General features: G+C 46.1%; 5 protein-coding genes across 5 annotated transcripts; 3 read left to right on the plus strand and 2 right to left on the minus strand.

The window, feature by feature from the left end:
• Positions 1-94: 94 nt before the first annotated feature.
• On the plus strand, positions 95-4,318 carry KD926_008240 (Pfs, NACHT, and Ankyrin domain protein; the record flags this gene model as incomplete). Its single annotated transcript, XM_053100942.1, has 2 exons — positions 95-1,058; positions 1,122-4,318. The coding sequence occupies 2 exons, from the start codon at positions 95-97 to the stop codon at positions 4,316-4,318; spliced, it is 4,161 nt and encodes a 1,386-aa protein (XP_052955398.1).
• A 742-nt stretch (positions 4,319-5,060) lies between these two features.
• On the minus strand, positions 5,061-7,350 carry KD926_008241 (uncharacterized protein; the record flags this gene model as incomplete). Its single annotated transcript, XM_053100943.1, has 7 exons — positions 5,061-5,260; positions 5,475-5,960; positions 6,011-6,354; positions 6,413-6,519; positions 6,573-6,824; positions 6,881-7,103; positions 7,172-7,350. 7 exons carry the CDS (start codon positions 7,348-7,350, stop codon positions 5,061-5,063), a joined length of 1,791 nt encoding a protein of 596 aa, XP_052955399.1.
• Positions 7,351-8,681: 1,331 nt separating this feature from the next.
• KD926_008242 (cytochrome P450) lies at positions 8,682-10,199 on the minus strand (the record flags this gene model as incomplete). The annotated part of the gene is made up of 1 exon (XM_053100944.1): positions 8,682-10,199. One exon carries the CDS (start codon positions 10,197-10,199, stop codon positions 8,682-8,684), a length of 1,518 nt encoding a protein of 505 aa, XP_052955400.1.
• Positions 10,200-11,302: 1,103 nt separating this feature from the next.
• On the plus strand, positions 11,303-12,747 carry KD926_008243 (terpene synthase family protein; the record flags this gene model as incomplete). Its single annotated transcript, XM_053100945.1, has 7 exons — positions 11,303-11,460; positions 11,538-11,890; positions 11,957-12,113; positions 12,168-12,257; positions 12,312-12,345; positions 12,397-12,608; positions 12,669-12,747. The coding sequence occupies 7 exons, from the start codon at positions 11,303-11,305 to the stop codon at positions 12,745-12,747; spliced, it is 1,083 nt and encodes a 360-aa protein (XP_052955401.1).
• An 816-nt stretch (positions 12,748-13,563) lies between these two features.
• On the plus strand, positions 13,564-17,920 carry KD926_008244 (putative DNA repair protein; the record flags this gene model as incomplete). The annotated part of the gene is made up of 6 exons (XM_053100946.1): positions 13,564-13,683; positions 13,736-14,623; positions 15,638-15,791; positions 15,847-16,115; positions 16,167-16,742; positions 16,793-17,920. The coding sequence occupies 6 exons, from the start codon at positions 13,564-13,566 to the stop codon at positions 17,918-17,920; spliced, it is 3,135 nt and encodes a 1,044-aa protein (XP_052955402.1).
• Between the last annotated feature and the right edge of the window lie 120 nt (positions 17,921-18,040).

Genomic DNA, 18,040 nt, shown 5'->3' on the forward strand with positions numbered 1-18,040 from the left:
TGCTATTTCTTTTCTAAGGAGATTGTCCTACCCGAGGACTGTACTACAAGTTCCTTACATGATAGATATTCTATAGTTTCCTCTACCGTGGTATATGATGTCTTTTAGTAACATGCTATTCCATGAGTACCCTGAGTACACAGTCGCATGGATATGCGCGTTGCCGATCGAACTGAAGGCTGCGGAGCTTCTCCTCGATAACGTTCACAGCCGGCAGCCCCAACCAGACTCTGATAACAATATCTACACCCTTGGGAGCATGAGTGGACATAAGGTAGTAATCGCTTGTCTGCCATCTGGTGTCTACGGAACAACTTCTGCCACGTCATTGGTGGCTCAAATGAGACAAACATTTCCTTTCATTAAATTCGGGCTGATGGTTGGAGTCGGAGGGGGGATACCCATCAACAGAGTCGATATTCGCCTTGGTGATGTGGTTGTCAGTGAACCTACTGAAACGTTTTCCGGTGTGGTCCAAACCGATTATGGGAAGGTACTCCAGGGAAGCCCTTTCAAGCGCATAGGTTCGCTCGATAAGCCACCTACGCTGCTCTTGAATGCTGTATCCAAAATGCGCTCCGAGTACATAGTTAAGACAGGGATCGGGCGGAAAGTACGCGATATCTTACATCAACATCAGGCAATCGAAGCCTTTGCGCGCCCAGATGATGACTGGCTCTTCCGCTCGATATATAAGCATCCGAAAGACGATACAGACTGCTCAACATGTGATAAAAGCCAACTAGTGCCGCGTGGTCCACGGGAGAGTAATGAGCCGCATATTCATTATGGCGTGATTGCGTCAGGCAATCAAGTCATAAAGGATGCTCAGGTGCGAGACTCTGTTGCCAAACGTCTGCCTGTACTGTGTTTTGAGATGGAAGCGGCAGGGATCATGGATCAACTTCCGTGCCTGGTCATACGGGGGATCTCCGATTACTGTGACTCCCATAAGCAGAAAGACTGGCAGGGTTTTGCATCTCTTGCCGCAGCTGCTTATGCTAAGACACTGCTATTAATTGTCCCGCCGGCGGAGAGCATTCTGACACGAAAACAAGGTATGCAGCTATTAATATTTGGTTGTAACGTTATAGAACTATCGTTAACCGATCAATTTTTAGTTTTCGAGCCTACTGAAAAGGAGAAGGCGTGTCTAGAACACCTGTTCATTACCGATCCTGTGGAGGATATGAACTCGTTAAAGCGGAGAAAAGGAAGCCGCACCCCTGGGACCTGTAGCTGGTTTTTAGAGTCAAACGATTTCAAGTCTTGGCTTCAGCAGGATAAAGGCATTGGCTGCCTGAAAGACAGCCTTTTGTGGCTGTATGGCAACCCTGGAATCGGCAAGTCAACAATGGCTATAGCACTTGCCGAGGAACTGTCAGATTGTTTTCCTGACGGAAATCATGTTCTATCTTTCTTTTTTTGTGAAGCCAGCTCTGAACACCAGAGAGAGGCAACATCCATACTGAGGGGTCTCATATATCAGATCGTCAAACAATATCGGCCTTTCTTGAACAGGGTCATGGCAAAATATGACATTCGAAAAGAAGGCCTCTTTTCGTCGTTTGATGCACTATGGTCCATTTTGATGGACATTGGAACGTCGACTGATGGGCCTGACATATACTGCATTATCGATGCTTTGGACGAATGTGAAGCGGGGTCACAGATAATGTTGCTTGATCAGATATACCAATCTTTCTGCAGACAAGGCGCCAGATCAGTCCGATTCAAGTTGCATATTTTGATCACCAGTCGCCCATATCCCGACATTGAGGGCTATCTATCCACCTTCAGATCTGTGAACCTAGGGGCATGCGAGGAGATCAAGGGCGATCTGAAATCTATGATCCAGGATACAGTGAAGGAACTTGGAAAGAGAAACAAGTACACTGAGTCCGTTGCTCAGGATGTATCTCGCATTCTCGAGGAGAAAGCTGACGGAACCTTCCTGTGGGTAGGGATTGCCTGTAATGAATTAAAATTGGTGCAGTCAAGGAAGGTTATCGGTTTACTACAGGCTCTTCCACGAGGATTACATTCTCTATATCAAAGTCTGCTTGATGCAACAGTTGCATCCACGACAACCTACGATCAAGATGATTATCCACTGATTAAGAAGGTTTTAGAGTTTGTTACATTTGCAGTGCGACCATTGACGCTAGTGGAATTAGCTGAGGCATGTCGACTATATCTTGACGAAGATCTCAGTAATCGCGCCCAGTTCACGAAAGAGATTATTGATTTGTGCCATTTGTTGATTGTTGTCGACAATGGCCATGTGCGAACATTACATAGGTCGGTTCAAGAATTTCTGTTAGCAGAGATGAAAGAGATTAGTCCTACCGGATCGAATTATGCTCTTTCATATCGATGCATTGAGATCATCCTTCAAAATTGTCGGCCAAACATGGATAGGTCAACACTGAAGCCTAAACACGGATTCCTTGGTTATTCAGTACTGCACTGGGCAGAGCACGCAAACTTAGCGCAAACAAAATTTGTTGTTCCACCGGAGAACGAGCAATTCTTTCAGAATCGACTTGGGGCATGGAAATGGTGGCTAGATAGTTACAACTACCTCAGGAAAGACTCCTGGGGCGATTTGGGCACCGACATCCCTGCCATCCATGTTGCAGCCCGTTGGGGGATTAACCCATTGATCTCATTCCTTCTTCAAGACGAACTGGAAGATGAGGACACATACGGACATACCCCCCTGCTCATTGCCGTACGATATTCTCAACTTGAAGCCATGAAGCTGTTAGTTGAATCCGGAGCGTGCATGAAAGCAGTAAATAACGAACACCAAAACGCCCTCCACATTATCTGCAAAAAAGGTAATCACAACCAAGGTCACGACAATACCTGCAGGATAGCCGACTTCCTGCTTAAGAGTGGGGTTTGCCCATATGTGTATGACAAAGATAATATGACACCTTTCCTTTACGCAATTGGGAACCGGGATACTCGACTTGCACAAATTTTCCTTCAGAATGGTTTCGACATGAAAACAAGGATTCAAAGACAATCGTGGCCTGGAAGAACAACAGTGAGCATACTTCCAGCCTGGTCTGAGGAGAAGGGAGCCCAGGAAAATTTAGATACCAACCTTACAGCACTTCATTTCTCTGCTCTGAATGCGTGCACAAAAACGACTGCCTTCTTACTCCAACATGGGGCTGATCCAAATGCCGTTTCTGGTACTGGCGATACCGCACTACATCTTGCGATCAGGGGCCACCTCCTGGGTCGAAAATGGGGTGATGTATGGGGGACTGGTGATTACGCCATCGAGTTTTTAAGAGACTTAATCACGGACCATGAGAGTGAAGAGGCTTCTGATATCTACCGTACCATCGATGAGGCTCGAATACAAATTGTTGACACGCTCCTCGAGAGCGAAATTACCAATGTTAACACTGTCAACACTTATGGAGATTACCCTCAACACGTGATAAATTTTTATGAGGATTATGCATGGTCTATCTTATGCAAACTTATCGAAAAGGGAGCTGATAGTTTACAAGTTAACGGATCTCTTCAAACGTGTCTCCATCTCGCCAGCAAAGCAGGGAACCTAGAGGTTGTCCGCAAACTTATGGATGAAGGTCATGACTTGTTATCGAGGGACATCGACGGGTTAAGTTCGTTTCACTATGCACTGGATTGTGGTCGTCTAGGCGTCTTGCAGTTCATGTCAGAGGCTCGCAATAGAGAACTTTCGCGGGTCTGGAATTCGCTAGATGGCCACGGCAGGAGCCCGTTACACCATGTTGTCTCGTCCGTTTTCTGCAGGATTGACGTGGTTGAGTTTCTGATCCAGCGTGGTTGCGATACCGGTAAACCTGACTCAGATGGAAGCTCCTCACTTTTTCTATATGTGAATTCGTTTCACTTTCGTTTTGATAAAGACATATTTTTTCTACTTGTTCAGAGGGGTGCTGATACGCTATGGGTCAATAAACGTCGAGAAAATTTGGCCCATCTCCTCATGCAACACAGGGGAGCAGACCATGAAATACTCAAATTTCTGTTCGAATGTGGCTTGGATCCAACAGCGCAAGATATTGACGGGAGGACATTTATGCATCATGGGGCAATTCATGGTGCGTTCACTAAGGATCTTGTAGAGTTCCTTAAATCAAGACCTGTCTTGGACATACATACTAGAGACTCATTTGGCAAAACCCCCCTCAACTACGCGGAAGAAAAGGCTCGTCTTGAAATCCCAGAAAATAGTTTCTGGTGTTTTAATCAAAAGTGGGAAAATTCTTTCAACATTTTGAGCACAGTGGCTCACACGCTTGAATGATTTGAGTGCCTCCTCAGAGCAGAACATGTCACTTTTAGTAGTCTTGAATGCCAATCAATGCCAATCGCTGCCAATATTTTGAAGAATCGGGATAAAAGCTAGTTAGATTTTGTATGCATGCCAATCTATAACGTATACTTTACATACATGCGAAGATCCCTTGTTTAGAAACGTTACCAGTGATCTAATGTACGAACGCAGCACGTAGACCCGAAAGCAAACAGAATATCTCCGTCCCAACTGAGCTGAGGCCCAGATTATGCCTGAGGACTTAGTACATTCCGAAAGACATTATTCCAGAATTTCCAGATACGATCAGTTGTACATTTCCATTAATCACTTATCTCGCTTGTCTCTTCTTTGCAAAGTCGTTTGTAACTCACACCTTCTATAGATTCTGTCTTATCGCAAGATTCTTCCTCTAACGGCCATCGCCGCTTTCGAGTAACACAATTTGAACGGGTCTCTGTAATAGAATGGACATCGTAAAAGTGCCGCCGAAGCCCTACAACGCCTTTATACTCTTTCTTCTGGCAGAGCGGATGCGGGCACCGCATCACCTCCTTCGACTGATGAGATTTCAGGTGATCATCAATGTGATTTAAAAGAGTGGCTTTGGTCATCCATTGCTTGAACCGTTCTGAGGGGCCCTTACTTTCATCCCCTAAACAGAAGGGACAAAGTCCGGCCGCGACGGTTGTGTACCGAAAGGTCAGGATTCCACAACGAGGTTGAAGGTCCTCTAGATGGTGTTGACAGTGCCTGTCCCATTCATCTGCGTCATAAACCAATTCAGCACAGAGATAACAGAACTGCACAAATGAGCGCTGGGTACGGCGATGAGCGCGTTTGCCATTCTTATAACATTGTTGGTAGGGCGCAGCATCCAAGTACTTTCGTCGACACTGCAGGACGTGTTTTGCGCGACACTGTAGAGAAATGCTAAAAGAAAGTCAGTACACGTTATCTCAGCGGTAATAGGCGCCAAACCTCGACATTTCTCGTGAACAGGTTGGACATCGGCCGTCTTTTGGTGCCAATCCGGGATAATAAGCGACATTCTCCGTTGAAGTGCATAAAGAGATCATGTCGTGCAGGCATTGCTTGCCCTCATTGCTGTCAATAGAAACTTTTTTGAAAAGATTGTCCCAAAGACGGGATCGTGCGGGCATGTACTTCTTATATATGTCGAACAGACAGGTCGTGTCGCGCTCAGAGAAGTCATTGCCGGCAATATATTCGTCATAAGAAGCTTCCCACCACTGGGCGATAAAGGCTGACCGCTTAGCTTCGAGCTTCTTCGCCTTCCTGCTGTAGAGCCTACGACGTTCCAGGTCTAGATCCCTGTGTACCGTAGGACGACCTGCAATCTGTTTTGTCAATGCAGCAATCTGCTTATTGAGTGCTAATATCTCATCATCACTCTCGAATTCGGCTAGAGCAGCAGCGTCAATGTGCTGGGGCGCATTTGGGTCTCGATGATGGGCCATGCTTTGTTCCATATCTCGGCACTCATAGTCCGGCTCCATATTGTAGAACATGGCTTGTACGTCCAGAGACTTAAGTTGTGCTTGATACTTGAGATAGGTATCGTGGTTTTGGTGATCAAGTGCCTGGCCACGCGTAGCCTCAGATGCTTTGGCTAGAGGACAGTTAGTAACACTATATTCAAAATTTGCATTGGGGTCGTACGGTCAATCCTGTTTGCTACTTCACCCCTGATACCATGGATGCGCAGGGTATCCTTGAATCCTTCTCTCTCAGCAAGTGCCGTGTTACTATGACGCATAGCAGAAAATGTTAAGGCCCTATCTGGCGAAGGTCCTTTCGGAGTAATCATGCGGAAGAATGGAAGCTCTTTGGCAGCATCTGACCACTGCAAAGTCCATGATTCCCTTCCGACCGGTGGGCGCTTTGTTAAAAGATCGTCCACTGACGAAATGCCCCTAAATGCACTGTCTGCAATACCATGCACAATCACCCAGAAGACAAAATTGAATCCTAGAACAGGGTGTTCTCGAAACCAATTCTTTGGCCTAGAGCAAATCAAAAATATAAGCTAAAGAATTGAGGAAGGTTTGAATATGGACTGACATTTTGACATCATCACGGTAACGCCAACCTTTCAAAAATTCAGGGTCGATGGTCACCCATCGTTTAATATGCCCGTTTTCACTCCATTTGATATTGAAGGACAAGTGCTGGTTTAATCTATTAGATTCACTCCTCAAAAAGATCACAAGGTAGAACTAACCTTATAATAGAGACACTCGTTCGAGTCTCGATAGGAACTGGATTCGACAATAGCACCGGCTCGGGCCCCAGAGCCGGCAAAGAGGGACAAAGAAGACCCTGTCTGAACTCTGGCTCGCTCATGCTTGTAATCATGGCTATCTTTGCCGAATAGACGGCGTAACAAATACTCAATATCTTTGGCTGTAACCAGGGCCCGTTCTCTCGGTTCAGTACGAAGTCCATATTTCGGAGTGAGGGTATTCCGAATATACTAAAACATTAAGTTAGTTACGCTAATCGGGCTCTTCGTATATCGTGGAAATTTACATTTAGGACGTCCTTCTTAACATGAAGGGGCAAAGTTCGTGATGTTTCTCGTTCCCAGAGAGAAGTGAAACTAGTCAGGTTATGACACGCTGATTTTTGGGAAGGAATTTTCTTCCTAGTAGCGATATAGTCTTCGGCAAATGACTTTAGGATTTGAGGGGTTGGATCTGGCTCATCATGCGAAAAGTTCTTTTCCTTAGACTCATTCCGTGAGAGTCGCCAGCTATATCCTCAGTCAGAAATCTCTGAGCTATTTCTTCCTAAAGGAAAAAATAATAAGAGTGAACTTACAGTTCCCAATTTCCTAATGCCCGATCATATTTCTCATATGTAGTCGGGGCAAGCTTTTTGTGACAAATAACATTTTCCTGGCTCTCTTGTTGTTGTTGAAAATCAATAGTGAAACCACGGGAAGCTGCCAGACGACAACGTTCCTCGATAATTTGAAGTTTGTTGGAGGTCATGGTCATGTGGTAACACGTGATTCGAGTAAGATTCAGAGTTCGGCAAGGCAGGGTAAAAACAAGTTCAGAAGTTACAACAAAATCGCAAAGGCTCTCCGCCTATTTATCGACAGCTTCTGAACCAGCTCAAAAAACCCCTGTTCAGCTCATTAAACCTTTCTGGTTCTAATCATTGGCGACCACCAGCGACCATTGGCAACCACTGGCAATCACCGGCGACCATTGACGATCACCGGCGACGTTGGCGACTACCGGCGACCGTACATAAGCAGAGCACCCCCATCGCTGGCACCCGATCTAAAGATCGTTTCAGAAAAACATTTGGGTTAAGGGCTCTTCGACAACTAACTGAGCGGACTCAAGATGGCTTAAGTACGGCTGAGCGGACGGGAAGCCCTGTTCTCCACACCCTGTGGTCGTATGTACTTAGATTGTCTCTAGATATGATATAGATATGCAAGTATTTATTGTTTAGCGAAACTAGGATGTTACAGGTCGTTAACATCGCCAACATCAGCGGTCAGATGTCCCTGGTCAGGATTGCAGAAACATGCATAACCAGTGCCACGACTCGGAGTATTATTCGTATATTCCGTGTAAACTATTTCCGGCCTTTCTGATTGAACGAGAAGCTGCATGAAGCTGGATGAGCTGAGGAAAGGGCACTAATGCGGGAGATGAGCTGTAGCTCCCTTTCCATCTCGGCCTTGGTTATAGAATTTCTCAAAGTGGAGAAAATGTACTTTCTGCTAGAGAGTCTTAAGAAGACTGAAGACACAGAAGCACTTGATATGTCTGATCAAAAAAGAATATTTTTCCCCTCTTGACGTACTAAACTTTGTATCTTGACACACAACAAGTATCTTTCTTGACTTTCTTTATCATGGCCGATGCCCAGAAACCTCCTAGCTACGCAGCAGAAAAATCCCCTCCATCTTACGAGGAGCTTCTGCGACGCTTCGATGATGCTGCCGGAACGAACTCTACCCCGGCGAAGTGCTTCGCCGTCATAGATACATTCACCGTCGAAGAGGTGAATCTCATCACCGCGAAGGGCGATGTAAAACCTCCTCCTATAGAATTGAGCAAAGTAAAAGAAAATTTAGGTCCTCGGCTGCGAGAGAGAAGCTGTCTCTGATCTTCTGATTAGAGACAAAATAGCTTTCGTAGCACGTGGTCTTTTGCCTCTCTCTTGGAAATTCAGACGGATGATCGCTATGTGGTTCGAAGAGTGATGGCTGTTTGATATTTTAATTCAAAAGTCAGAAATGCGACATGGCATACATGAGAGTATCAGATAAATGATAGAGGAAGAAAACACCCTCCGATGCATGTAGCTACTGTGCAACCTCTTGTTCCACTTGAGCCAAAAGCTCTTCGACACTCTTTGCCACGTCAGGGCCCTTCTGAAGAACCGCTCTGCGGCCCTCATCCCGAAGTTGGATATCAGCAGGGAACGGCAGTGGTCTCAAACTGGCCCCGTGCTGCTCCATATTCCAAGGATCGATCTCAATGCGGCGGCCATCCTCATAGCTATGATTGAACGAGAAAGCCCACAACATTCGCGAGATGACCATGTTGAGCGATATTTGGCCAAAGTGACGCCCCGAACAAGCTCTCCTGCCATATCCGAAGATCCCCAGTGGTAAATTGGGATTTTCGATCCATCGTTCAGGACGGAATGATTCAGGGTTATCGTATACATCCGGGTCCATATGCATGGCCCACATGTTGACCAATACTGTCGCTCCTTTGGGAATATGATATCCTTGATAGACGTCGTCGGCAGAGGTCGCTCGCGGGATCCCCTCCGGAGTCGCAGGACGCCACCGAATGACCTCGTTAATGATGGCTCTAACGTACGGTAGCTGCCCCATATCTTCTGCCTTAGGCAATCGGGAGTCTCCAACCACGGAATCCAGCTCCCTTTGCGCTTTCTTAACCGCCCAGGGGTGCAAAACGCACGCCATGACGAAGAAGCGCAGAATAGCGACAGTGGTGTCCGTTGCGGCTTCGTACAGTATGCCCATCAGATACCAGAGCTCTTCCTCAGGCATGCCTTGTGCATCTTTCAGATTCCGCACGTACTTGGACCAGTTCCATTCTTTCGAATAGAGGCCGTTCTCTGCGCTGGAAGAGAACAGACTTGTCGTGGCATGGTGCAGCTCGTTGCTTGACTTGATCCAGGGCGCCATTGATGAGGGAATTCGTTGCAGAATAGGGAAGCACTCGAACAGAAAGCTACTGGCCCCGATTGCTTTGACAAATTTGTGTGTGATCTCCTTGAAATCCTTTGCGATCGGGTCATTCACATCGACAGACTTGCCGTATTGCAACGCCAAGATCAAGCTCGCAGTGTAGCGGTAAATGACAGAGGAGAAGTCGTTAGTCGAGCAGATCCCATCCAACAATCTCCTGGATTCAAAGTCCACAAGACCCTCGTATAGCCTGGCCATTCGAGGATTCAACAACGCGAGATGGATGCGGTTATGGGTCTTCCACCTCTCCCCGTATGGAATCAGGGCCGTGTTCAGGCCACCGGTCATATTGTCTGAGACTAGAGGCATATAGGGTCGAGAACTGTAGATTTGGCCTCGGCCACCTAAGAGTTCTTTGTTGATGGCGTGAGTGCCCAGGATGATGATGGTCCTGGGCCCGAGAGTGAGTCCAACGATCGATCCATACTTCTTATGCCAGTCATGGAAAGTCTTCAATGGAACTAAACGAACGAACTGATGAAGATTGCCAACCAGAGGGAGGGGTATTGGACCTGGAGGGATATATCGAGGGGTTCTCTTCCAGTGAACCAAGGAGAGGAGAAGAACAAATCCGATAATAGCGAAGAGAAAGATCATGGTGATGTAACCTTGGATTTCGAAAGAAGTGAGAGCTGACTTTTCTTATAACGTTCATAAACTGAGAGTGATTTATCTATTTATATTGTGTATAGAACTCTCCCACCATGTGTAAATGTTGCCATCGGGGTGGGGGTTTATTCTCAAGTTCCATGGGACAGCATGATTAAGCCACAAAGTCAGATTAGGGTGGGGGTAATCAATACTCAGAAATAAGACAAACTTCATGTAAGTCGAAGAAATAAGTCATTGAAAACTCTTATTCTATAGTATAACAAGAGCTAAGGGATGGTGGCCGTGGCCTTTGAGACAGGCGCAGGGCTTCTACTACATCAACAAAAGCCATGAATGCATGGCATTGCAGCAAGACAATGTTAACAACAGACGTCAACAGAAAAGCAATAACCATTCTGGTAGAAACAAGTTCCTTATTTGGTTATCGACATCATAGAAAAAGCACATTATACCGTCTGGAGTGACGCGTTTTGTTGATTATTTGACCCGGATCTTCACTGATATCACGAGCTACAGTTTTAGGTGACTATTTCGTCCACGTCAACAGAACTAACTCTTAGTGACCATCCGATGCAGGTGCCCAACTTAGAGAAGAAGTAGCAAGTACAATGCCGAATAGGGAGTCTCACATGTTTCTTGTCGCTTACCTTAGCCTCTAATCCCAACAAGGACGTCAGATATGGAGACAATGACAACTTTCAACGAGAGACTTGCGCTGTAATGTTTACCTCTTTCATCCATCTACATAATACAAACATAAATTTGAGTCTGAATATATGCATACATTGCTAAGAAGAGAAAAATCCGTGTACAGTTGAGCTTGCCGCGTCATTTATGACGCTGAGGACTCCTTTTCAGGAAGCCCAACATACTTCCGTAAGTCAGGTTAGGCAAGAGTCTCAGAATCGATTAGAAAAGTTAGTGTTATTGTGGAATACGAACATTAAGGTGTTTTGCGCCACGTCAGGACCCATGCAATATAAGATAGTAGATATAAACGCCTTATCCGGCTGATCCAGAGTTCATCAAAGCGCCTCGACCTCGTCAGCCAGCTCTCGACCAACAGTGCTACCTGTTTTTGCTTGAAAATGTTAGCCACAAAATCCAAACCACCCCATGAGATTCTGTCCGGCCTTCGAGACCAGCAGGTCCTCATCCCCGAGCTGCGGGCTTTCTTCCCTGCGGCTGAAACCGCAAACCCTAACCACGCAAAACTTGTCCCGTCCACAAATGATTTCATAGATAGGTAAAAAAACTCTTCCTGCCTCGTGGTTTGTTCCGAAACTTTATTATTTCACTGTTGCTGCAGCTAACACACTGAAGCCTGTTCCCGGGAAATCCAAAGAAGGCTGAAAAGGTCAAATCGACTGATTTGGCGTTGTTGGCTTGTTTGTGGTGGCCTCATGCGGAGTTTAGAACCCTGCAGGTTCTTGCATATCTGATCATATGGCTCCTCATGTGGGATGATGAATTGGATCAAGTATCCGAATCTCTGGCTTTGGGAGGGGATTTCACAGCTAGTCAGAGGTTTCGGGGCCAGACGTTGCGGTACATGAGAGGGAGTCTTGGAATGGATGGGGCTGAAAAAAGAAGCGTATTTCCAGAGGAGTTCGAGAATCATTTCTTGCAGAGATTCGAGCCGATTGCTCATTTTATCAAAGAGGAGTATGATCCCGGTAAGTGAAAGGCTGACGCCTATGTAACATAATCGAGAGGTCATGGTGAACTGATACACGATACAGTGCACAGGGGTCTGATTTTGGAGGAGATGGAGTTCACTATTGAGATGTCCTGTTTAGAACAGCAACATCGCATCCAGGGACGACTGCCTACTATCGACGAGTATTGGACTTATCGACTTGGCACAAACCTCATGGGCGTAGTTTGTGCTGCAACAGAGTAATTCTAGTTATTGCACCATCTCGCTACCGCTCGTATTGACCTTTCCTCCAGACTTAGCATGAACAAACGACTTTCGCACTCGACGCTCCTGCATCCTTTTATGAGAGATATCTGTCTTCAGACTAATAGAATCATCGCAATGTATACACAGTGCCACATGATCATCATGTGAACTTAATTACTAACAAACACCAGAACCAACGATATTCTCTCTCTCCGAAAAGAAGTGGTTTGTTTATCCAAAGACATGATGCTAAATCCAGTACTAAAATGCCAGTAGGAAAAGGGAGAAGTGTGCAGCCTCATTCCTCTCCTCTACAAGTCCAACGACTCCCTTCAGGAGGTTGTCGACATGGCTGTTCATTTGCTCAAAGACGCCAGCCATGATCTGGCCCGGTACGACGCAGGTCTAGCAACACAGCTAGGGGATAAAGCTTGCGAGACATTCTTACAGTCTTGTTATGACTACTGTACTGGGTTCCTTCATTGGAGGTCTGTAATCCCCATACAATATCACACTATCCAATAGCATGTTACTAATTTAAATATTAGCCTGACGACAACTCGGTACAATTTGGCTTCTGTGCCGAGAGACGAAAACGGCTCAATGGTGCTTTCATTGAAAGTGTAAAGAGCCTGAGAGCTTTTTTTTGCTTTTGTCGTTTTCAATTGAAATTTGGCTCTGTGCATTTCTCTTTTCTTTTCCTTTTTTGTTTAGATTTAGAAAAGAGTCAGGTGACGCAATAAACTGCTGGGAGATTGAATCTCCAGGACTTTGAGATACGCTTCACAGATCGAACATTATTTTGAGTTGTTAATTTATGGTTCTGGCATTTTGCTCAGATAGCAATGTCTTAACAAAGTTGTCTAATCAGTAAATCATTCGATGACGCAAGGCTAACCCATCCACACACCAAACAGAATTAGGATAAGGCACAAGTGCAAAGTAAATTAGGTGATATTATGAAATTCTCTCCTTCCTAAACCAGTAGTGCCAGGCGTAGAGATCAAGGACTTCGGAAAGACCATCCTATCTTGATATCTACCGACCCACGGCGGAAAAGAAAGCTTACTCTTCTGTTTTATTTTTAGCTAATCACCACCATTTAATATGATTCCTAACCACAAAGCTAATAGCGAAATGGAAAACTGCACAAGTGCGCCGTAGACGGCGTATAATAGAGTTGAGGCGAGAGGTATTTACTGTGTTTTCCATCGGATTCTCCGACAGGCTATTGTATGACGTGATGATCGCAAATACGTCAATCGTTCAATTTAAGATTAAAGTTATAGATGCCAAGGAAATATACCTGCTACAAGATTATCTCAGCTGGAAGATGACCAGCAAATACATCGAAAACAATATAATAACTAACAAGTGATTTCTGCAAAGACATGCAAACTACCTTATTTGCAACAAGCACATATCTTCTTCTACCCACTCAACATGACCATAAAAAGCAGCCGCGAAGACTTTGAAGCCGTCTTTCCCTCCCTGGTGCAGCGTGTCCTGACACAAACAAAGCAATACGGCGTTCCCGATTCCACTATAGAATGGTTTGAGAAGGTAACTCTGTTCCATCATACCTGAATAGGTTATAGCTGACCGAACACTGAAGTCTTTAACGTACAACACTCTCAACGGAAAACTTAATCGCGGACTCTCGGTCGTCGATACCGGCACTATTCTACTTAACCGACCTCTCAATGACCTCGAATTCCATGATCTTAGCGTTCTCGGATGGATGGTCGAGCTTCTCCAGGCCCACTTCCTCGTCCACGACGACATCATGGATAACTCAAGCACTAGACGCGGCCAGCCCTGTTGGTACAAGCGGCCAGAAGTAGGGCTCCTCGCCATCAACGACGGAACGATGCTGCATTCCTGCATATTTATGCTCCTCAAGTCTCGGTTCCGTTCTCACCCGGCGTACATTCAGCTTGTCGAGCTCTTGAATGAAACCACGTTTCAGACTGTGTTGGGACAGTTATGTGAGATGAGTACGGCACCCCAGGAGACAGTGGATTTGAATAAATTCTCCATGGAGCGATATCTCTGCATTGTGAGACACAAGACAGCATACTATAGTTTCTTCCTCCCCGTGGCGTTGGCATTATATTACTTGCAGTATGCGACCTCTGAAAATCTGCGCCAGACACAGGAGATTCTGCTTTATATGGGCGAGTATTTCCAAATCCAGGATGATTATCTTGATGTGTTTGGCGATCCGGATGTGACGGGAAAGGTGGGTACCGATATTCAGGATAATAAATGTTCGTGGGTAATCAATGAGGCGTTGAGTGGGTGTTCAGGACCCCAGCGTCAGATCCTGGATGAATGCTATGGCAAGAGAAATGAAGTCGCGGCGATGAAAGTCAAATCTGTGTTCGAGGATCTTGATATCCAGTTGGTCTACCGGGAGCTCGAGCAAGAGTATGTGAAGGAGTTGCGGAAGAGGATCGAAACAGTTGATGAATCGGAGGGATTAGACAAGAGAGTGTTTGAGGTATTTTTATCAAAGATTTACCAGCGTGAGCAATGATATTGATATGTTACTTTCGTGATCAGAAACATGGAATGATCCCAGAGATGATCTTCGTGAAGAGCCTCAGGCACCATCCATAATCGACCGAGTTCCTTGTGCGGAGACCCCTTCCCATACAGATTGGGTGGGGAGCAAAAAAAGAACCAGCAAAAAAGAACGTCCCCGGTCAGGATTGAACTGACAACCTCTCGATTAACAGTCGAACGCGCTAACCGATTGCGCCACGGAGACGATTTGTGATTGGTCCGACCTCTCCAATCAGTATAACACCACGTGCTGCAAATATCGGCCGCGACACCTTAGGACCCAGGCATCAACTCTGCTGCTGCCTTCTCCGTTCTCCATTCTTCGATCTTCCTTCTTTCATCCTCCACAACCCACTCGTCAATACTCGCTCGAGTCAACCCTAGCAGCCCTAGCCCCCCAAATATGCTTTTCTAGATAGATTCATAGGCGCCTGCCTTCATTGGATTGTACCAATGTCCACCTTCGATGGAATTGTTAAAGGTGCGTATCGAATCCCCCAAATCAACGCGCAGATAGACCAGCTTTCTAACAATTCCAATAGAGTTCCCTGACATTCGGAGTAAATAACCAATAACATCCTTGCGCCATCCATACTCATCACTAACCATCTTCAGTCGACTACTTCCGCAAAGCCCCTGAGAGGCCTCATCCCCTAGCATGTTTTCTCAGCCATGTCCACAGCGACCACTTGCAGGGGCTGGAGTCCTTGCGGGCTCCCTTTATCTACTGCTCCGCAGCAACCAGAGAGGTATCCATTCATCTCGAATTACATTGGAGACCCGATACTCATCACTGCCAGATACTTTTACGTATTGAAAAATATCCGCATCGTATGAACTTCAACAAAGGCATTCTTGAATCAAGGCGGTTACATTACCAACATTTATCAAAGCTTCTGGTAACCTGACCAACCCTTGAACTATACTTCCTAGCTAACCATGCACGCAGAGACCAATTCCATTGAACACACCAACAGAGATCGAACTTACCCCTCGTCAATCCATCAGAGTTACCCTCTTCGATGCAAACCACTGTTCCGGGGCCGTAATGTTTCTGATCGAGGGCAATGGAAAAGCTATCTTGTATACAGGTGACATTAGAGGTGTGCACAAATCACTGAAAGAGAACTTCCCTAAGTAATGCTGACGAATCATTAGCGGAAACATGGTGGGTCAACAGCCTCATCCGGCATCCGATCCTCATTCCATACACTCTCGGAAACAGACGGCTGGATAAAATTTACCTGGATAATACCTTTGCTCGCGCCTCTCACATATCGAATGTATTTCCGTCAAAAGCGGAAGGAATATCCGAACTCCTACGAAAGGTCGCTCCCTATTCGGATGATACCACATTCTATTTCCGTGCCTGGACATTCGGGTACGAGGAAGTTTGGGTCGCGCTCTCTGCTGCTCTGAACTCGAAGGTGAGCATGATCGCTCATTCACGTTGAATTCAACCCATGCTAATAAAATAGATACATCTGGATCGATACCAACTCGGTCTTTACAAATCACTTGTCTCCCAAAGGACAGACGCAACCGAAGCGCCCGCCCTTTGTGGATACGAGCTCGGGAATCGGTCTGTTTCTGGATGCCTGAGCGAGGACGAGCACTCTCGTATTCACAGTTGCGAGCCAGGTGTACAATGCTCAGCAGTTCCATCCGAGAAAACGGTCTACATTGTCCCGATCGTCCATCGCGGCGAAGATGGGTCAAAAGTCCCCGAAATCGGTATCGGTGGCGGGGCTGGCGATTTGTACCAGATCCATGAACTCGAGTTACCAGATGAATCAACATTAAAGAAATTAGACAGACTATGTCTCGAACAGATACAGGATCCCCGAAGTCTCTCACAAACAAGGAAGGCTCTGTTTGATGCATTCAGATCCAAGACCAAGGTTCTCTCGCTGGACAGTTACGGACTGACGAACGATCATGAAATTTCTCTAGATAAACTCATACGTCTCCTCAGCCGTGGTCACTCCCGAGAAAAGCTCTGGCTAGATGTAATCCAACATTCATCGGAAAAAGAACCAAATCCTAAGACAATCGTGCGTGGCCTCCCTTCCTCACCAATCATGGCCTACCTAACAAAAGACAGCACTTCCCATACTCCCGCCATTCATCCTACACCGAGCTATGCGAGCTAGTCGCCGCATTCAAACCCAAAGACATCGTCCCTTGCACAGTTGATCCTCTCACTTGGACCGAAGATGTGTCCATGCAGTCTTTATTCGGCCATCTCTGTTCAGGAAAAAACTTCGCTCACGACCAACACATGCGAGACATGCTAGCCCACGACCAAGAACTTCGCTCAAGAAAGAAACCACGACGTGATGACACTATCACGCCACAATCAAGCCAGATGACCTCCAGTTTGCCAGACAGCGTCGAATCATCAATCCCATCTAAACGCACAGCACCCCATGATCATCCTCAATCACTACCTAGTCTCAACGAAATCTCTCATCCCATGTCATCGGAAAAAACACCTCCCCTGATCCAATCTTCCCTAGAAACGGCATCCGGCATAGTATCTTCTCCCAAAAGACCCTTTATCTCAATTTCCACTCCCAAGGCCAAAAAGACCAAGCAGAATGAAATCCGTCAAGCATGGAACTTCCTCAACAACGCTCGATCCGAACACCCATTCTATCAACTCGGATCTCTCCCTTCATCGTTCGACACCGAACCAGAAGATGAGTCAAAGCACCTCACATCTAACCACACGAAAGAAACTGGATCTGGTATCCACAACATACCAAACGAATCCCACCATGAGAATGAATCGACTCAAAGCTCGGAAACTCCGCCTCATCCATCCGACAACATGGAGAACATCGAGAAAATGGACCTTAATCACGAAGACGACGAGGAAATCATCGATGATAGCCAGAAAACCCACTCTTTCTCCGTCCTTTCATCAGAATTCGATTCTCCGGAACAGATCTTAGATCTCCACAATGACACAATACCACATGACGACCAAACCCATTCTCCAGAGCGAGAAACCAGTCAAATGATGTCTACTTCTGATATGCTCAATGACAACGACCAAACGAACCCAACCCACACCCATACAAACCGACCATCGTTAAATCGATCAAGCTCGTCTCGAAACTGGAAAGCGGCGTATCTCGCCGCTCGAGCAGACAGTTTTGATGCCTGGGCGTCCATGTCGCTTGTCTCGGCGGGCAATAATCATACGGAGGAAGAGATTGAACTTTGATTTCAAATAAGGTTTACCCATCGGAACTGCATTCGAACCTTTTGTTAGCAGCGACGCTCGCTAAGAACTCTATCTGTCTGTTAACTAATGATGATCAGATCTTATCGAGGGTCTGTGTAG

This window comes from Aspergillus affinis, assembly GCF_023601865.1.
Source record: "Aspergillus affinis strain CMG 70 chromosome Unknown NODE_52_length_214890_cov_85_929348, whole genome shotgun sequence".
NCBI lineage: Eukaryota > Fungi > Ascomycota > Eurotiomycetes > Eurotiales > Aspergillaceae > Aspergillus > Aspergillus affinis.